Source organism: Salmo trutta, chromosome 19 (assembly GCF_901001165.1).
Source record: "Salmo trutta chromosome 19, fSalTru1.1, whole genome shotgun sequence".
Lineage (NCBI taxonomy): Eukaryota > Metazoa > Chordata > Actinopteri > Salmoniformes > Salmonidae > Salmo > Salmo trutta.
In genome coordinates this window covers 14,436,200-14,458,057 of record NC_042975.1, presented here as the reverse complement: position 1 = coordinate 14,458,057, position 21,858 = coordinate 14,436,200, and the positions used below count along the sequence as shown (strand labels likewise).

Below are 21,858 nucleotides of genomic sequence, written 5' to 3'. Positions count from 1 at the left end.
ACAGGTCAGCAAAACTCGTTGTCAATGAGTTCAACCTGATCTAAATACTTTAATTTAGGGCTTCAAACTCAACCAAATGGCACCATATTCCCTAAACAATGCACTACTTTTGTACCAGAGCAATACGGGCCCTGGTAAAAAGTAGTGAACTATAAAGGGAATAGGGGGCCATTTGGAATGCAGCATTGCCTCTGAACTCCCCCAGTGATCTCATCTAGTTACTACTGCCTACCTAATGACATGCAGGATGGGGAAAAAGGGCCTCTGTTCCCTCAGCCAGCCAACAAACGCTCTGGTTCTCTGGGACTCTGCAGTGTCCAACTCTGGGAGAATGTTCTGGGAGACACAACACATCATTATAATAATATCTTTATGTCTCCCTTTCAGGAAATCTGTTGTGCATTGCATTTTAAACAGCATTATAGTGCAATATATACACACATAGTACAATATAAGTCACAAACAAAAGATACAACCAACGCGTGTGAATTAAGTGGTATATGGTCAATACACTAGGGCTAAGGGCTGTTCTTAAACACGACGCACCGCAGAGTGCCTGGATACAGCCCTTAGCCGTAGTATATAGGCCATTTACCACAAACCCAAGGCGCCTTATTGCTATTACATAAACTGGTTACCAATTTAATTGTAAAAAAAATGGTGTCATACCCATTGTATACGGTCTGATATACCATGGCTTTCAGCCAATCGGCATGCAGGGCTCGAACGACTCGGTTTATTACACAGTATAATACAAAGAGGTCTTGGTGAGCGACACAGAACCGTGTCAGAAGCAGAGGAGCTGGGCTAAGAGACAGTTAAAGGGAGAGCAGGTGCTTAGGTTCCTTACCATGTTCTGAGGCACAGCAGCGTAGTCTGGGACCCCCAGGACTTGCGTGAGGAAGTCGGGGTTGCAGTTTCTTCCGATCCAGAGATAGATCACCTGTTGGAGAATGGAGAAGACTGAAGTCAGTTATCCATCGGTCTGTTTGTTGAGAAGAATCCACTGTAGATGTGCTGTAAGTATCTATTTTGTATGCAGAATGACAGAAGGATTCCTCAATAATCATCATGCAAATTAGCGCAAGCTAAAGCATTATGGTGAAATGTATCCGACTGTTGATGCTGCAATGTGTCAATGCTGTCATTGTAGCTGTCCCTAACAAATTAAACACTACATGACCAAATGTATGTGGACACCTGCTCAGCCAACATCTCATTCCAAAATCATGGGTATTAATACGGAGTTGGTCCTCCCTTTGCTGCTGTAACAGCCTCCAGTCTTCTGGGAAGGCTTTTCACATGTTGGAACATTGCGTCAGGGACTTGCTTCCATTCAGCCACAAGAGCATTAGTGAGGTAGGGCACTGATGTTGGGCGATTAGGCCTGGCTCGCAAAGGTGTTCGATGGGGTTGAGGTCAGGGCTCTGTGCAGGCCAGTCAAGTTCTTCCACACCGATCAAACTATTTCTGTATGGACCTCGCTTTTCGCACAGGGGCATTGTCATGCTGAAAACAGAAAAGGGCCTTCCCCAAACTGTTGCCACAAAGTTGGAAGCACAGAATCGCCTAGAATGTCATTGTATGTTGTAGCATTAAGATTTCCCTTCACTGGAACTAAGGTAGCCTTGTCCGAAACATGAAAAACAGCCCAGACCATTATTTCTCCTCCAAATGTTACAGTTGGCACTATGCATTGGGGCAGGTAGCATTCTCCTGGAATCCGCCAAACCCAGAATAGTCCGTCGGACTGCCAGATGGTGAAGCGTGATTCATCACTCCAGAGAACATGTTTCCACTGCTCCACAGTGCAATGGTGGCAAGCTTTATACCACTCCAGTCAAAGCTTGGCATTGCACATGTTGATCTTAGGATTGTGTGCGTCTACTCGGCCATGAAAACCCATTTCATGATGCTCCCAACGCACAGTTCTTGTGCTGACGTTGCTTCCAGAGGCAGTTTGAAACTCAGTGAGTGTTGCAACTGAGGACAGATGATTTTTACACCCTATGCGCTTCAGCACTCGGCGGTCCTGTTCTTTGAGCTTGTGTGGCCTACCACTACGCGGCTGAGCCGTTGTTGCTCCTAGACGTTTCCACTTCACAATAACAACACTTACAGTTGTCAGAAACGGGTGTGGCTGAAATAGATTAATCCACTAATTTGAAAGGAGTGTCGACATACTTTTGCATATATAGTGCACATCATCATCATGCTACTAACCGAGCCAGCATCCATGAGGAAGGCCCCCTCTCTGCTCAGCTTCTCCACAGACAGCTGCTGGACTCTGGGCTGGGGGACGGCACGCTCACTGATGTTCAGGGCTCCCTGTGGAGGGGGTGGAAGGAGGGGGAGGAAAAGAGAAGTTGGGTTAATAAAAGAGGAAAAGTGCAATATATTCACACGTCAGATGGAAGCAGAAGCATAGACCTGAATATCAGTGTTCTTTCTTTAAATGATCTGAGTGTATAAGCGGTGATAAAGTATAAAACTGTAGAGAAAAATATTGCTCCTCTCATTATCTATGCTCTGTTCCCCTAGCCCTCACCTCGTCAGTCAGGTCGTCCACGCGGTACAGCGCTGGGTGGATCATCAGCATGACGTAGGCCAGGGGCTGGTACTTCAGCTGACACATGGCAAACACACGGTCGTCCAGCCTGGTGCTTGTACCGGTTCGGAAGGCTTTCTGTGGACCACAGAGAATAAAAACATATGAACAAAGCAGCACAAAGGAGATCCGTAAGCCAATAGAGGTAGCTTGTTCAGTTTATCTGACTGACTGGATTTCTTATGGTGTTTTAAAGCTGGTTTTTATGCTATGCTGAGTTTTATTATAACTACAGGAATAGCCTCTCTTTGGTGAAAGTTGAAATCCCAATGGGAAGTAGGCTTCATTCCACATGGCACCCTATTCCTTATATTGTGCACTACTTTTGACCAGAGCCCAATGGGACCTGGTCAAAAGTAGTGCAGGGAACAGGGTGCCATATGGGATGAAGCTGTAGACTGCCAGGGGACTAGCCAGGGAGAGAGTGGGTGGGTAGTGTACCTGTTTGAGCAGGGCCAGGATGTAGAGGGGGAACAGCCTGAGGCAGGCGGGGGCCAGGAGGCCAGGCTGCTGGATGGTGAGCACAGAGGTGCGGTAGGATGTCAGAGAGTCGATGGCAGCGTTGGTCATAGCGTCCCGGGCGTCACTCAAACTGGACGTCACCGAGCGATCCACAGCTAGAGGGGGAGGACACACATCAGGAACAGGGCATTGAATTCAAAACTCTCAGCTACATTTTACCTCAGGGATTGGGATTCACAAGTTACATGATTGTACAGTACATGTTTGCAGTCATGGCCTCATTACAAAAAGTAACCATTGGGTTCAATCATTTCTTGTTAGCCTCTCTCTCACATACATACATACATACATACATACATACATACATACATACATACATACATACATACATACATACATACATACATACATACATACATACATACATACATACATACACTGCTCAAAAAAATAAAGGGAACACTTAAACAACACATCCTAGATCTGAATGAAAGAAATAATCTTATTAAATACTTTTTTCTTTACATAGTTGAATGTGCTGACAACAAAATCACACAAAAATAATCAATGGAAATCCAATTTATCAACCCATAGAGGTCTGGATTTGGAGTCACACTCAAAATTTAAGTGGAAAACCACACTATAGGCTGATCCAACTTTGATGTAATGTCCTTAAAACAAGTCAAAATGAGGCTCAGTAGTGTGTGTGGCCTCCACGTGCCTGTATGACCTCCCTACAACGCCTGGGCATGCTCCTGATGAGGTGGCGGATGGTCTCCTGAGGGATCTCCTCCCAGACCTGGACAGTCTGTTGTGCAACGTGGCGTTGGTGGATGGAGCGAGACATGATGTCCCACATGTGCTCAATTGGATTCAGGTCTGGGGAACGGGCGGGCCAGTCCATAGCATCAATGCCTTCCTCTTGCAGGAACTGCTGACACACTCCAGCCACATGAGGTCTAGCATTGTCTTGCATTAGGAGGAACCCAGGGCCAACCGCCCCAGCATATGGTCTCACAAGGGGTCTGAGGATCTCATCTCGGTACCTAATGGCAGTCAGGCTACCTCTGGCGAGCACATGGAGGGCTGTGCGGCCCCCCAAAGAAATGCCACCCCACACCATGACTGACCCACCGCCAAACCGGTCATGCTGGAGGATGTTGCAGGCAGCAGAACGTTCTCCACGGCGTCTCCAGACTCTGTCACGTCTGTCACGTGCTCAGTGTGAACCTGCTTTCATCTGTGAAGAGCACAGGGCGCCAGTGGCGAATTTGCCAATATTGGTGTTCTCTGGCAAATGCCAAACGTCCTGCACGGTGTTGGGCTGTAAAGCACAACCCCCACCTGTGGACGTCGGGCCCTCATACCACCCTCATGGAGTCTGTTTCTGACCGTTTGAGCAGACACATTCACATTTGTGGCCTGCTGGAGGTGATTTTGCAGGGGTCTGGCAGTGCTCCTCCTTGCACAAAGGCGGAGGTAGCGGTCCTGCTGCTGGGTTAATGCCCTCCTACGGCCTCCTCCACGTCTCCTGATGTACTGGCCTGTCTCCTGGTAGCGCCTCCATGCTCTGGACACTACGCTGACAGACACAGCAAACCTTCTTGCCACAGCTCGCATTGATGTGCCATCCTGGATGAGCTGCACTACCTGAGCCACTTGTGTGGGTTGTAGACTCTGTCTCATGCTACCACTAGAGTGAAAGCACCGCCAGCATTCAAAAGTGACCAAAACATCAGCCAGGAAGCATAGGAACTGAGAAGTGGTCACCACCAGCAGAACCACTCCTTTATTGGGGGTGTCTTGCTAATTGCCTATAATTTCCACCTGTTGTCTATTCCATTTGCACAACAGCATGTGAAATTTATTGTCAATCAGTGTTGCTTCCTAAGTGGACAGTTTGATTTCACAGAAGTGTGATTGACTGAGTTACATTGTGTTGTTTAAGTGTTCCCTTTATTTTTTGTAGCAGTATATATATACATACATACATACACACATACATACACACATACATACATATATATATATGTATGTGTGTATGTATGTATGTATGTATATCTATCTATCTTTCTATCAGGGTAAACCAGCAATAATAGTACCTTATATTACAGTAGTTTCTCTTTTGAAAAACAGGTAACACTATTTGGATAGTCCATCTGTAGATGCTCTACACACCATCTACTAACCCCCATTCTAACCTTCACCCTTATTCTAAACTTAAGCAACTGCTTGCTAAGGTTAGAGTTATCTGTAGAGCTTCTACAGATGGACTTTCCAGACTATCCAAATAAAGTGACTGAATAATATTTTATCAGTGACTGATACTAATTAAACCAATACATTATAAGATTAGTCTTCAGTCAGTTTGATTTAGCCACTTGGATTCCACAAAGGTCACAGTAACCAGGCAACCATCTGACATCACTATTACCATCTGTCCATGCAAGTGAGGCATCTATGGATGGCACTGTGTGGATGACAAACGTGTTCTCACTACGAGACATTAAAGACCACAGGATGATGGGATAGTCTAAGGACTTCATCTGGTACTGATGGAAATAAACATGCCTTTAATAACTACACCAACACTGCGTCCCTGGAACTACCTACCCATGCTAGCCAGCAGACCGGTGATAGCCTGGACATCAGCCCCAGCAAAGATGTCAGACAGGGAGTTGACAACAGGCAAACACATGGTGTGGACTCGAATTCTTCTCTCTCCTGTAGAAACACCAAGCAACAAGTTATTATTTCAGCATTACAATTGGTATGCATTGGAAATATAATATTTGTCAAGAAAGGAAACAAATAAAAGTAAACAAAATTGCACTTCAGAAAGAAATAACATCTTCAAATTTCAGTATCCATTACAAAAAGTGTTCCATCTCACTTGTTCATGTTTACAAACAGTGAGCCTGAGTCCCAAATGGCACCCTATTCTCCATATAGTGCAGTTTTTTTGACAAGAGCCTTTTGAGTCCTGGTAAAAAGTAATACACCATGTATGGAATAGGGTGCTATTTGGGACGCACACAGTGAATCTAAACCAAGTAAATCCCACAGAAAAATAATGACAATAGTTGTGTTCGAATACCCATACTAACATACTGTATACTACATACTTAATGAGAATCTACACTACACATTATTAGTTAATTTTAGTTTACTGTAATCAAACGGAATCCTTTCAGTTGAGTGTACTAGCGCTTCGCCTGTCTACCGGAAGTCGATGCTGTTGCTATGCAACTTCTTGCTAGCATAACAAATACTAGCTAGACATCTTACTGACTTCATTAACAATGTCCATTGAGAATGCACAACAACTATACCACTTAACTAAGCTAACAATGACGTGAATAATCAAGTCAATAAAAGTTAGATAGTATATAGTTAATATACTGGCAAGTTCAATGTATTAGTAGCAAACTAACGTTAGGTAGCTAGCTAACATACAAGCAACTGCTGTAATGATATGCTATGTGGTTCATATGGTTAGCGGCGCTAACTAATTGTCAGACAACATAACGAGTAACGTAACTTATTTGAAAAGTCATTACTTTATTACATTGCTAGTTAAATTAATGAATTTGTGTCCGCTCTCGGACTTCGGCTGCATATTTTCCCCCCATTTTCTTAAAATCTGAAAATGTGAAGCCACGCCCATTCTGAAGAATTGCATTATAGGCCCTAAAAGCACAGAAATAGTGTCCCACTTCTTGTATACTTTTAATGTTGGTCAATGTAGTACAACATCCAGGAACTTTGGGCATACTAACTATGTCCATAGTATGACCTATAAACACACCACATACGTCACAATAGGTATGGTTAGTGTGAGTATTCGAACACAGCTAGCCCCCCCCCCCCCCCCCCATCACAGCAGCTCCAGACAGTGTACCTTTGCTGGATGTGTAGAGCAGCGCAGCCTGGAAGGAGACGGACTGCATGTCCACCAGGTTCTCCTCAATGGACATCTGCACAGCGAAGCCCGCGTCTGGGTTCACGTTGGGCAGGGACAGCAGATCCGTGGAGCGCACAAAGAAGTTCCCATGGAACGTGTGGATGGACAAACCTGAATGGAAGTTGAGGGGGTCAGAGTTTTATATTTTCTTTTCACAATAATCACGCAAAATAAACTCAGAAAAAAAAGAAACCGTCCTTTTTTTAGGACCCTGTCTTTCAAAGATAATTCATAAAAATCCAAATAACTTCACAGATCATTGTAAAGGGTTTAAAACACTTTCCCATGCTTATTCGATGAACCATAAACAACGAATGAACATGCACCTGTGGAACGGTCGTTAAGACACTAACAGCTTACAGATGGTAGGCAATTAAGGTCACAGTTATGAAAATTTAGGACACTAAAGAGGCCTTTCTACTGACTCTGAAAAACACCAAAAGAAAGATGCCCAGGGTCCCTGCTCATCTGCGTGAACATGCCTTAGGCAGGCTGCAAGGTGGCATAAGGACTGCAGATGTGGCCAGGGCAATAAATTGTAATGTCCGTACTGTGAGACGCCACAGACAGCGCTACAGGGAGAGAGGACGGAACGCTGAGCGTCCTCACAGTGGCAGACCACGTGTAACGACACCTGCACAGGATCGGTACACCCAAACATTAGACCTGCGGTACAGGTACAGGATGCCAACAACAACTGCCCGAGTTACACCAGGAACGCACAATCCCTCCAATGCTCAGACTGTCCACAATAGGCTGAGAGAGGCTGGACTGAGGGCTTGTAGGCCTGTTGTAAGGCAGGTCCTCACCAGACATCACCGGCAACAACGTCGCCTATGGGCACAAACCCACCGTCGCTGGACCAGACAGGAGTGGCAAAAAGTGCTCTTCACTGACGAGTCGCGGTTTTGTCTCACCAGGGGTGATGGTCGGATTCACGTTTATCGTCGAAGGAATGAGCGTTACACCGAGGCCTGTGCTCTGGAGCGGGATCGATTTGGAGGTGGAGGCTCCATTATGGTCTGGGGCAGTGTGTCACAGCATCATCGGACTGAGCTTGTTGTCATTGCAGGCAATCTCAATGCTGTGCATTACAGGGAAGACATCCTCCTCCCTCATGTGGTACCCTTCCTCCAGGCTCATCCTGACATGACCCTCCAGCATGACAATGCCACCAGCCATACTGCTCGATCTGTGCGTGATTTCCTGCAAGACAGGAATGTCAGTGTTCTGCCATGGCCAGCGAAGAGCCCGGATGTCAATCCGTTTGAGCACATCTGGGACTGGTTGGATCGGAGGGTGAGGGCTAGGGCCATTCCTCCCAGAAATGTCCTGGAACTTGCAGGTGCCTTGGTGGAAGAGTGGGGTAACATCTCACAGCAAGAGCTGGCAAATCTGGTGCAGTCCATGAGGAGATGCACTGCAGTACTTAATGCAGCTGGTGGCCACACCAAATAGTGACTGTTCTCAGTTGTTGAATCTTGTGTTCATACAAATATTTACACATGTTAAGTTTGCTTAAAATAAACGCAGTTGACAGTGAGAGGATGTTATTTTTTTGCTGAGTTTAGCTATAGAAGTGGGTCCGAGAGATTTGAATTAAATACATTTAATCTGACAGTTTTTACTTCCAGATACTGAAGTCAACTGGAGCATAGACAGACTCACAACCACAAGTTTACAGGGTTCACAGTATCCTTCATCAATTGTCATTTTGATATTTCCTTCAGCGAACACTTTCCACAAGGACATTATATAATGTAATGTCTCTGACATTTAAAGTGCTGCTGCTTCCATGTGAAATAACATAATACAAGGCAATCAGCATAGTGAAAAAGTATTAACCTGTTAGGGTATAGGGGGCAGTATTTTCACGGCTGGATAAAAAAATGTACCCGATTTAATCTGGTTACTAATCCTACCCAGTAACTAGAATATGCATATACTTATTATATATGGATAGAAAACACCCTAAAGTTTCTAAAACTGTTTGAATGGTGTCTGTGAGTATAACAGAACTCATTTGGCAGGCAAAACCCTGAGACAGATTCTGACAGGAAGTGGATACCTGATGTGTTGAATTGACTTTAAGCCATTGAAAAACAAAGGGGTTGAGGAATGTTTTGGCACTTCCTATGGCTTCCACAAGATGTCACCAGCCTTTACAAAGTGTTTTGAGTCTTATACTGTGAGATCTGACCGAATAAGAGACTTGGAACGGTGATGGCCGATTAGACCCCTGGCGTGCGAGTTGATGGTGGGTACTCTCGTTCCGAAACGTTTTAAAAGAGATCCCAATCGTCCGCCTTGAATTTTATTCATGTTCTGGTTAAAAAAGGCACTAATGATTTAAGCTATACAACGTTTGACATGTTTGAACGAACGTAAATATATTTTTTCCGTTCGTGAAGTGAAGTCCGGCTGGCTTAGATCATGTGCTAACAACACGGAGCTTTTTGGACATAAATGATGAGCTTTTTTGAACAAAACTACATTCGTTATGGACCTGGGATTCCTTGGAAGTGACATCTGATGAAGAGAATCAAAGGTAATGGATTATTTACATAGTATTTTCGATGTAAATCTATAATTCTTTGAATGACAATATAATATTTTACCAATGTTTTCTAATATTAATTAATTATTTTGTTGTCATGACTTGACTGCCGGTTATTGGAGGGAAACGATTTCCTGAACATCAACGCCATAGTAAAACGCTGTTTTTAGATATAAATATGAACTTGATAGAACTAAAAATGCATGCATTGTCTAACATAATGTCCTAGGAGTGTCATCTGATGGAGATTGTAAAAGGTTAGTGCATAATTTTAGCTGATTTTATGGTTTTGGTGACGCCTGTCTTTGAATCGACAATACATTACACACAGCTATTGTCAATGTACTCTCCTAACATAACCTAACTTTATGCTTTCCCCGTAAAACCTTTTTGAAATCGGACAACGTGGTTAGATTAAGATGTTTATCTTTCAAAGGGTGTAAGTTAGTTGTATGTTTGAGAAATTTGAATTTTGACATTTATTTCGTTTCAAATTTGCCGCTCTTGAAATGCACCTGCTGTTGATAGGGTGCGCCACGGGTGGCACGCTAACGTCCCACATAGCCCCAAGAAGTTAAGTGGTGACTTGTTACCTTTAGTGCAGCGGATCCTCATTACGGCCTCCAAGCCAATCTTCCTGGTGAGGTACCTCTTGAGATCCTTCTGGAAGCACTCAACCCCGGCTGGGTTGTGCTGCTGCTGGTAGGAGGGGTAGTAGTACACACTTCCTGCTGAGTATCTGGATATGCAAGCTGAGAGGAAGAGAGAGAGAAGATGAAACAGAGATTACACGAGTCCAACCAGAGTATGAGGCCCTTAAGTGGAATTTGAATAAATTAACATTGTTAGATGTTGCGTTTTTATTTTCGTTCAAAGGTTTTATTGAGTTAGATTTTCTTATATGAAGTCTGTCAATTGAAATAAATTCATTAGGTCCTAATCTATGTATTTCACATGGCACCGGGAATACAGATATGCACCCGTTGGTCACAGATCCCTTAAGAACAACCAGTCAGTATCTGGTGTGACCACCATTTACCTCATGCAGCATGACTAATCTCATTCGCATAGAGTTGATCAGGCTGTTGAATGATGTCACACTCCTTTTCAATGGCTGTGTGAAGTTGCTGGATATTGGCAGGAACTGGAACACGTCGATCCAGAGCATCCCAAACATGCTAAACTAAATGGGTGACGTGTCTGGTGAGTATGCCGGCCATGGAAGAACTGGGACATTTTCAGCTTCCAGGAATTGTGTACAGATTCTTGCAACATGGGGCAGAGCATTATGCTGAAACATGAGGTGAGGGCGGCGGATGAATGGCACAATAGGCCTCAATCTTGTCATGGTATCTGTTTGCATTGAAATTTCCATTGATAAAATGCAAATTGTGTTCGTTTTCCGTAGCTTATGTCTGCCTATACCATAACCCTACCGCCACCACAGGGCACTCTGTTCACAATGTTGACATCTGCAAACCGCTTGCACACACACCATATGCCCGGTAGAGTTGAAACCGGGATTCATCCGTGAAGAGCACACTTCTCCAGCATGCCAGTAGCCATCGAAGGTGAGCATTTGCCCACTGAAGTCGGTTACGACGCCGAACTGCAGTCAGGTCAAGACCCTGGTGAAGACGACGAGAACGCAGATGAGTTTCACTTGAGAAAGTGACAGTATTTGCAGAAATTCTTTTGATGTGCAAACCCAGTGTCATCAACTATCTGAGTGGCTGGTCTCAGACGATCCCGCAGGTGAAGGAGCCGGATGTGGAGGTCCTGGACTGGCGTGGTTACACGTGGTCTGTACTGCCAAATTCTCCAAAACTACATTGTAGGCAGCTTATGGTAGAGAAATGAACATGCAATTCTCTGGCAACAGCTCTGGTGGATATTCCTGCAGTCAGCATGCCAATTGCACACTCCCTCAACTTGAAACATCTGTGCAGTGTGTTGTATGACAAAACAGCACATTTAGAGTGGCCTTTTATTGTCCCCAGCACAAGGTGCACCTGTGTAATGATCATGCAGTTTAATTGGCTTCTTGATATACCACACCTGTCAGGTGGATGGATAATCTTGGCAACGGAGAAATGCTCACTAACAGGGATATCAACAAATCTGTGCACAGAATTTGAGAGAAATAAGCTTTTTGTGCACATGGAACATTTCTGGATCTTTTATTTTAGCTCATGAAACATGGGACCAACACTTTAAAATGTTGCGTTTAGAATTTTGATCAGACATCAAAACTATGAAATAACATATGGAATCATGTCTTCACTATTATTCTACAATGTAGAAAACAGTAAAAAATAAAGAAAAACCCTTGAATGAGCCCGATTGTGTGAAGCATTTGTCACAAAATGTCCAAACTTTTGACCAGTACTGTTTACAGCAACACAGAGACACATACAGAGCACTGCTGGCTGCTGAAATAAGGTCACTTTGTTAATAATAACACAATGAGGTTCAGATTTATGAGTCAGAAGACACCACTCACCTAAAGAAGCCAGGTCACAGTACTGGGAGCTCAGTAGGAACAGGTCCACAGCCACCTGCTGTCCTGAACAGTCCAGGGCCAGCTTCTTATAGAAGTCTGTGGCAGGAGACAGGTTCGGGATATCCTGGGGAATCACCACAACACAATGAGCACAACAAAACATTTCTAAAAAAGAATGAGAATATTAGGCATAAGAAATGTCTGAAACTATATCTCCAGTATTGAGATAAAGATAAAGTTTCAACCGCCACTGCAGAACAGATGTGCACACTGCATACTTCTCTTTACCAAGTAATTAAAAACAAATGTACAGCAAATGGTACCCAATTTCCTACACATAGGACCTAAGAAGTAGAACACTATATAGGTAATAGGGTGCCATTTGGGATACAAAATACATAAACCAGTGAGACCCAGGCTCTCGCTAGTCCCTACCTTGGCTGAAGCTCTCTGGTTGGGGTCCTCTCTGGACTTGAGGGCCCCCACGCCCAGCTTGGGCAGCTGGGTCTGGAAGACGGACACGCGCCCCCCGGTGGGCGACAGCAGCTTGAAGGCTGCCTGCAGGGCCGGGCCCAGAGCAGACTGGGTCTCCATGGTCTTGCCAAACATCTGGGGCAAGCTCTTCAGCAGATCCTGCACCAGCTGTACGAATAAAAACACATTTTTAAATAAAGTTTTGAAACGCAAAACCGTGTAAGAGAGGTTCATGCAAAAAAAGTTACCCAACGTGAGTGTGTCTTGATGCATTTTCACGATGTTGCTGTGAATAGTTTGACAGATTGGACTTGTAACATTTTCGTTTAACATTTTGTTGAGAGAGCCTGTCTCTGAGGAATCTGCACAGGGATAGTTTTAAGAGCTCCTTACCTCCTTGCATTCATTGAGGTTCACTAAAAGGCTGTCTGGTGTTGGTAAAAATATATCTGGAAGAAAGGAAAAAACAGCATAGAAGACCATTAGACCACTGCAACCTCCTGAAATAAAGACTTTAAATGTACAGCATCATTTATATTGTAGCCCTATATATATAGGGTGTTTTTCCATGTTGTCACAACTTAAACACTGATGAAGCCCGATTGGGTGAAGCATTTGTCACAAAATAACAAATACATTTTCCTTTCTTTCACTGCAAATAGTGAGTGTGGACCTTCCTCATTTTCCAAAGCCTTTCTAGACAGTGAATTATTCTAATGACAAAGCTTGTAAGCCCTTTCTGGTCTCTCACCTTCAATGTCTGAGACGATGAGCATCTGTGGTTGGGCCAGGCCCTCCTGGAGGTTGTAGAAGTGGATGGTGCTGTCAAAGGAGATGAAGCCAATCTTTGTCCTGGAGTCTCCAGGGAGCCTGGAACACACATGATCAGTCAGCCGATGCTCACAGGTCACACTGATGTGTGGTGCGGTTCAGTCAATATTGACTTTCTTCTTGCTCAATACTTCTGTAACTTATTTTATTTCTGTGTCTGAATCACTTTTTGTTATTAATCTTGACAAAAATGTGTATATAGTCACATTAAAAACTCAATAAACATTGTTTTAGGATGAGATAGCAAAAGCTCAGGTTGCCCAGGCCGGCGGAGATACAATCTTCGGCAAAATCATTCGCAAGGAGATTCCTGCAAAAATATTATTTGAAGATGAAGCTCAAACTTCAGTTTCACACCGTAGCCTTCAACTGGACAATATGTATTTGTGTAAATATTCTCCTGGTTCACATACATTTGATACTGCCATCCCACATTTTCATAAACAATGTGTAACACTCCAAAATATACCGTAACCCTAAAGATCTTTATTTATTAAATGCATTTTAGTTATTATATGATGCTAAACTGATGCTAAACTGAAACCTTTAAGCTACCTAGTATTGATCAGTACAGAATATATTATTACATAGCTTAATAGGACAATACGTAATGAACCATCCTGTCAGGGCTGTGGACATTATCCCAGGAGTGTATTTAATCTGCATCCCAATGGCTTCCGGTCAAAAGTAGTGCACTATATAGGGAATAGGGTGCCATTTGGGAAGCACACTCAGTCTCTAACTGATGTACACATACGCGTTGATGTTCTCCAGCAGTGACTGACAGACGACATCTAGGTATCCCGTTTCCACAGCGTTGTGGGATACATCCAGCACGAAGAGATAAACGGCAGGCTGGGGGGGTCTCAGCTGAGGATGACAGGTTTCACACCATCAATACAAACACACTGATACACACCACACTCTCTTATCACATCCTAACAAAACATGCAAATGCTTCCTAGATAAACAACTCCGGGAAATCATAAACAACTTCATGGAGTCAGAAAGCCTGATGGAATCACTATGAACGTGGCAACAGTGGAACACTGCTCATTTCATCTGCATTTAAGTAGCAGAAAAATAAAAGGGGGGGATGTAACCACTTACCATAGATTTTCAGGCAAAATAACATGCAATGATTTGCTTTAAATAGACAAATGTTAAGACTATATAATGTGTATTTACCATGTATTCTGAGGGTGCGATGAACTCGATGGTGGCGTTCTGGACCTCAGGTCTTTTGTGTGGCTCTCCGTACGATCTGGTGACTGGGTTGTACATGAACTCCTCTGGAACTGCACAACAAACAGAGGTTGTCATCAGTCAGAAAAGAACTGTCCGTCACTACTGTCATCAGGTGAATGATAGTCTGAACATTTAGGTCAAAGCTATATGCTGGAAAATACTGGTACAGCATGGGTGAAGTTAGGCCTTTGTGCTCAAGTGAATGTCCTTTTCCCGCTTCAGACCAGCCTAACGTCTCACTTAAAACATGTGTTTGGAATGAACATTGGATGTGGTTTAAAGTGGTGCCAAATATGGGGAACAGACAGGGTGTCATTTAAGAGGAGCTTGGTGGCTGTGGTCCTTACCGTCGTTGACCCGGTAGCACAGGTTACACTTCCATCTCCTCTGGTCCAGGAAGGTCACGAAGGGGTTGATGTACGTCCTGCAGGAGCGACACCGCACTATAGTGCTGGAGGTGACCACAGGCAGTTGCTGCAGTGTACAGACAAACCAAACAATTAAAAAAGGCACAATCTGGGATTGGTACATATTTTTTTTTTAAGATGTAGCCATTGATTCTTGAAGAATAAAACGTAATACAGCTAGTTGCTGCAGTTCACAGACAAATCAAACCCTTAGGACATGTTAGGCTATGACAATCGTCAATGCCAAGTTCCACACAAATGAAAAACATCAAATTACAAAGGAACATTAAATGACATTTAAAAGACATGATCATAGATGCGTAGATTAAATACACAGTTATTCTAGGCTAAATGCATTATTTTATCTTTTACCCGAAGAGGGAAGGGCAGAAGGAAGAGTCTACTGAGGGTTGGGAGATAGCAGGCAACATCTTACCGAGAGATCTTTGAAGGGGTGGAGCAGCAAGCCGAGTGGAAGCTTGGCTTTGTTTAACAGAGACTGGGTCTGGGGGATGCTGGTCAGGGTACTGCGGAAGACCCTGTAGAGAGAGGAGGCAAGAGAAACAACAGGTCTGAACCAGTACATTTTACAGTAAAAGTACATGAACACTTTTGACAATATTCAACATTGTGGTGGGGATTGACGTTGAAAAACAGTGCCAGACAAACTATCACTCACTCTGGGTGACAGTTGATTTTCTGCAGGTCCTGGGGCAGGCAAGGCGTAGGAGGGGTGACGGGGCCCGGGGGGAGCAGGTTCCTCTCCTGCAGCAGGTTGACCACCCTCAGGGTCTCAGGGGTCTGGGACTGCAGACTCAACCCAGCCAGGGAGGGGCTCAGCTGGGCTGGACCTGCAGACGGCTGGGGAGGAAACAGAACAGCACAGTGGTGAGTACAATGAACAAAAGGTCTGGTCAAAAGCAGTGCACTATATGGAATAGGGTGCCATTTGGGATGCAACACTGGTAAGTTTCAATATTTGAACAGTCTATCCATGTCCTATTTCAACATTCAGAGTTAATTTTAAAATGTCTAAGTGTTCATGTGATCAGACAAGTGCTAAGCTCTGTATATAATAGAGAAAGTTGAGCGTTGTACTGTTAGTATGTCAGTCCTGGATTTGGTTTGAGAAAGCAGAGAGCAGTATGGTGTCTTACCTGCTGGTATGACTGAGGCGCATGGCTGTAAGGCTGCGTCTGGGCCTGCATGGGGGAGGCGGAGGTGTTCTGGTACCCTGGGGGTAGAGAGGGGTAGGACAGACCCATGTGTCGAGCAGGGGGGGCTGGCTGCTGGGGTGGGCCAGCTATAGGGACAAGCACCAAAACAGGCCTCATGTCAGTTCTGAGTGTTGCTAGCAGTAAATATAGGGGACTAAAATGCAATATTAGTCACTCATTTCTGATTAAACTATGGAGTAGTAGAGGACTTACCCATTTTAGGGGCTGTCTCCAAGTGATCAGAGCTGTTGGGGACTTGAGTACCATTAGCAGGTGTGGGTATGTGTCCTGTTACAGAGCAAACATTCCAGAGTCAGGATGGATTAAAAAAACAAACACATTCCACTACTTTTGTGGAAGCACTTAAAAAAAAGGCACAATCTGTAGGTTTAGTTTTTGGGGGGAAAAAAGTGTTGACCAAATGTTTTTGGAGAACTTAGTAATTAGCATAGATGTTTTTGTTTTATGTTTCAGGTCACTTTGTTTCATTGCCACATGATAGAGGAAATGTAGGAATTGCATCTTCAATGCACCTAATTCAGTCACAATGAAAGACATTAAGACACAATTTAATGAAAAAACGGATACCCATGAGGTCACTAAAATGTAATGGCCAAAACCAAGACACAGACTTAGAAAGTGTTGAATGTAAACACAGAATATCTGAAAGATCCATGGAAGTTCTCTGGGCCTTTCTTCCTTTGAGAAACCATGCTAAGAATTTAATAGAGGACATCAAAACTACACAGGGACCACACACACATACCACAACACTGATAGTGACTAAACCACACCTGGACACTCAATATCATTCTCCTGGTTGTCGTACTCAGTGTGGGCAGCATCATCACTAGCATCACTCCCACACTGAGCTGTCATGGTGGGAGGAAAGAGAAGGAAATGAGACCCCAAGGGTGAATGCTGGAGATACACTCCCCCCTCACTATAACTTCAATTTAAAACAAATAAACTACAAATATCTGTGGATGCTTCAAAGACCGAGGTTACCAACATATTGTTAGATGAGAGGATAAAAACAAAATGTCTCAGAGTAGGAGTGCTGATCTAGGATCAGGTTACCCTCTTATTCCTTATGATTTAAAATACAAAACTGAACATGGATCAGTACTCCTGCTCTATGATGTTGTAAGACTACGGTCCCAGAACTGATATTTCCTTACCATCAGTCTTGGGGCCAAAGGGAAGGGGAGGGGTAGCATTGCCCATGGGGGGTGGAGTGGGTCTCATCGAGGGTGGGGGTCCTGTAGGTGGGTGGCCGTAAGGTGCTGTCATCCCTGGATGGTATGTGTGAGGAGGAGCCACGGGGTTCATTGGAGGAGGGGCAGAGCCTGGACAACCACAACAACATCACATCATTCAGGATCATTTGACATACATATTCAAATGTCTTATACAGTATCCTATCACAACCCTCAACACAAACCTTGTCCAAAATGTCAACATAACAAATATATATTTACAGAAGTGGCTCCTACATAGTATTGTGCTGCCAGCCCATGCATCACTGGCTTGGTCGAGGCTAACCTGTACATAGGCCTAACCTAAGGCAATAAAACTGGCACCTATAGGCTGCATCATGATGCTACCTGATGCATATCATGACAATGTAGCCTATGGCTGCATTTACACAGGCAGCCCAATTCTGATTTTCATTTCACTAAGTCTTTTGACTCTGAAAAAGATGTGATATGATTGGTCAAAAGACCAATTAGCCATAGAGAAATTGAGTACATCGTATATGGTATGGGGACTATCGCGCATAAGAGGAAAATAGGCCCCTCTGAGGAGAGTAACATTATATCCCTACACTGGAGGTGACGAGTCCCACGACAGCTGATGCTGGTGACCCAGAGCTAGTTAATGTCAATGAACCCCAGTAACTACAGAGACTACACTGACAGAGGCATTTCAGACAAGAGTGAACCATTCTTCCAACAGCAAAAACCTGTCATTCAGATATTGTAAGTGTGAATAAATATTCAGTCACCAACTCAAGGTAACAAATCAATTTGAATGAAAATAGTCAACTGGCCAAATTGGAGTGAATCCTACTCAAAATCAGTCATCCTTGATGACTAACGTGGTATTTCTTACACCACATTGTTACATAATGCGATAATGGCCTTGATCGTCATTCATGAATCACTGATGGCTTCTGACCACATAACAGCCACACACCATAAATACCGCTAGTGGTGTGGGTGAGTCCTGAGCAAGTGACTAAACGGTCTCTCTGAACCCAGGGAATTATACTTACCCAGACTATCTTGCACTGCCTCTACGCACATTCACAAGACTATATATGCACACACACACTCTGACACTCTCTCTCACACACACACACACACACAGGTTTGCAAAGGGAAGGTATATTACTAGAAACTTTACCAGATTTTTTAAACCAGAATTTCAAGGATTTTATGTAATCTAAATCAGAATGATCAGATTTTTACAGACCTCTAATTATCTCAGGTTCTCTGTGTGGCCTCATCTCATAAAAATATATGAAAGAATTAAATAAGATGGTTTTCAATTTAGTGAATACTATTGGTGTTTAAAATTAGGGTTTCAGCATGATTTTATATATCTATATATATCTATCTATATATATAGGGCAGACATATTTTACTATACATTTACATTTTAGTCATTTAGCAGATGCTCTTATCCAGAGCGACTTACAGTAGTGAATGCATACATTTCATTTTTTTTTTTTTTTTGCACTGGTATGTATTAATTTGTCTTTGTTTTGGCGTCAAACTTGTCAGTTATGAAATAAGTCAATAGCTGGAAGAGTTGCAGAGTTAATTGAAAATAATGCCATTGTTGATTAGATATTTTTTTCATTAATTAGGCTATTTTCTCTATCTATTAGAAACTCATGAACAGACACAGATATAAAAAAGGAATGCTATAAATTTATATTTATTTTCAGCTATTCCAGTATAAATTACCTAAATTTACTGAACAGGCGCACACACTCCCTGCTGCTACTCTGTTCTTAGTCCTATTATTATTATTACTACTACTACTACTACTACTACATCTCCTGATGCCTAGTCACTTTACCCTGCCTACATGTACATATCTACCTCAAATACCTTATTATTATTATTATCATCTCTCCTGATGCGGTCGTGGAAAATTGTCTTAAGAATATAATACTCTTACAAGAACTTATGAATTCAATATAGGCTTTAATACAAAGTAGAAAAAGCCGAGGTGGTCCGCGGAACATCTCCCTTCCCTGAGCATCGGCTCTGCTTTTATACACATACGGATACATCCCATATGTTAATGAAATGACTCCTTAGTTCTTCCGCCACCATTATCTTCCAACCCGAGTTCCTTGCTTGTTTACGCCTGATAACGCCCACATCTGTTCCGGTTTGGATTACAATGGTTACCCCCTAGCTCATACAACAAATAATACATGTATTGCATATGGTTCACATGTTGGTCAATTTGCCACCATCCTTCCTCCTGCTTCCTCCTGACATTGGTACATCAGAAGGCACAAATGTATCTATGTTCTCAGCTAATGCAATCTTTGGCATGACATCCTACTCAGAGATGGCAATTGTATTGCATGCCCCCACCTCTCTATCCGGCCAATGTGCTCATTGTCTACATTAGTGGCTCAGCATATCAGCTGCCCCTAGTTACATTACATTAACTCCCACAATGCCTAGTCACTTTACCCTGCCTTCATGTCCATATCTACCTCAAATACCTTATTATCCATCCTGATGCCTAGTCACTTTACCCTGCCTACATGTACATATCTACCTCAAATACCTTATTATACTGCTCAAAGAAATAAAGGGAACACTTAAACAACACAATGTAACTCCAAGTCAATCACACTTCTGTGAAATCAAACTGTCCACTTAGGAAGCAACACTGATTGACAATAAATGTCACATGCTGTTGTGCAAATGGAATAGACAACAGGTGGAAATTATAGGAAATTAGCAAGACACCCCCAATAAAGGAGTGGTTCTGCAGGTGGTGACCACAGACCACTTCTCAGTTCCTATGCTTCCTGGCTGATGTTTTGGTCACTTTTGAATGCTGGCGGTGCTTTCACTCTAGTGGTAGCATGAGGCGGAGTCTACAACCCACACAAGTGGCTCAGGTAGTGCAGCTCATCCAGGATGGCACATCAATGCGAGCTGTGGCAAGAAGGTTTGCTGTGTCTGTCAGCGTAGTGTCCAGAGCATGGAGGCGCTACCAGGAGACAGGCCAGTACATCAGGAGACGTGGAGGAGGCCGTAGGAGGTCAACAACGCAGCAGCAGGACCGCTACCTCTGCCTTTGTGCAAGGAGGAGCAGGAGGAGCACTGCCAGAGCCCTGCAAAATGACCTCCAGCAGGCCACAAATGTGCATGTGTCTGCTCAAACGGTCAGAAACAGACTCCATGAGGGTGGTATGAGGGCCCGACGTCCACAGGTGGGGGTTGTGCTTACAGCCCAACACCGTGCAGGACGTTTGGCATTTGCCAGAGAACACCAAGATTGGCAAATTCGCCACTGGCGCCCTGTGCTCTTCACAGATGAAAGCAGGTTCACACTGAGCACGTGACAGACGTGACAGAGTCTGGAGACGCCGTGGAGAACGTTCTGCTGCCTGCAACATCCTCCAGCATGACCGGTTTGGCGGTGGGTCAGTCATGGTGTGGGGTGGCATTTCTTTGGGGGGGCGCACAGCCCTCCATGTGCTCGCCAGAGGTAGCATGACTGCCATTAGGTACCGAGATGAGATCCTCAGACCCCTTGTGAGACCATATGCTGGTGCGGTTGGCCCTGGGTTCCTCCTAATGCAAGACAATGCTAGACCTCATGTGGCTGGAGTGTGTCAGCAGTTCCTGCAAGAGGAAGGCATTGATGCTATGGACTGGCCCGCCCGTTCCCCAGGCCTGAATCCAATTGAGCACATCTGGGACTTCATGTCTCGCTCCATCCACCAACGCCACGTTGCACCACAGACTGTCCAGGAGTTGGCGGATGCTTTAGTCCAGGTCTGGGAGGAGATCCCTCAGGAGACCATCCGCCACCTCATCAGGAGCATGCCCAGGCGTTGTAGGGAGGTCATACAGGCACGTGGAGGCCACACACACTACTGAGCCTCATTTTTATTTGTTTTAAGGACATTACATCAAAGTTGGATCAGCCTGTAGTGTGGTTTTCCACTTTAATTTTGAGTGTGACTCCAAATCCAGACCTCCATGGGTTGATAAATTGGATTTCCATTGATTATTTGTGTGAGATTTTGTTGTCAGTACATTCAACTATGTAAAGAAAAAAGTATTTAATAATATTATTTCATTCATTCAGATCTAGGATGTGTTATTTTAGTGTTCCCTTTATTTTTTTGAGCAGTGTATTATCAATCCTGATGTCTAGTCACTTTACCCTGCCTACATGTACATATCTACCTCAAATACCTCGTACCTCTGCACATTGATCTGGTACTCCCTGTATATAGCTCCACATTGATCTGGTACTCCCTGTATATAGCTCCACATTGATCTGGTACTCCCTGTATATAGCTCCACATTGATCT

General features: G+C 43.8%; 1 protein-coding gene across 2 annotated transcripts in view; it reads right to left on the bottom strand.

The window, feature by feature from the left end:
* The window catches only part of LOC115154032 (protein transport protein Sec24A), a 29,571-nt gene that overhangs the window by 1,476 nt on the left and 6,237 nt on the right, over nt 1-21,858 (bottom strand). The window contains exons 3-23 of one of the 2 annotated variants that reach the window (XM_029699810.1): nt 17,453-17,620; nt 17,066-17,143; nt 16,485-16,559; nt 16,212-16,357; nt 15,734-15,915; nt 15,491-15,593; nt 14,995-15,121; nt 14,588-14,697; nt 14,157-14,269; nt 13,320-13,438; nt 12,962-13,017; nt 12,530-12,736; nt 12,095-12,218; nt 10,185-10,343; nt 6,972-7,145; nt 5,684-5,794; nt 3,050-3,225; nt 2,549-2,686; nt 2,224-2,328; nt 851-943; nt 233-336 (exon numbers count right to left, since the gene is read on the bottom strand). In XM_029699810.1, coding sequence (XP_029555670.1) covers nt 233-336; nt 851-943; nt 2,224-2,328; nt 2,549-2,686; nt 3,050-3,225; nt 5,684-5,794; nt 6,972-7,145; nt 10,185-10,343; nt 12,095-12,218; nt 12,530-12,736; nt 12,962-13,017; nt 13,320-13,438; nt 14,157-14,269; nt 14,588-14,697; nt 14,995-15,121; nt 15,491-15,593; nt 15,734-15,915; nt 16,212-16,357; nt 16,485-16,559; nt 17,066-17,143; nt 17,453-17,620 — 2,668 coding nt within the window. The remainder of the gene's footprint in view (nt 1-232; nt 337-850; nt 944-2,223; nt 2,329-2,548; nt 2,687-3,049; nt 3,226-5,683; nt 5,795-6,971; nt 7,146-10,184; nt 10,344-12,094; nt 12,219-12,529; nt 12,737-12,961; nt 13,018-13,319; nt 13,439-14,156; nt 14,270-14,587; nt 14,698-14,994; nt 15,122-15,490; nt 15,594-15,733; nt 15,916-16,211; nt 16,358-16,484; nt 16,560-17,065; nt 17,144-17,452; nt 17,621-21,858) is intronic. The other variant, XM_029699811.1, reaches the window with a different exon arrangement.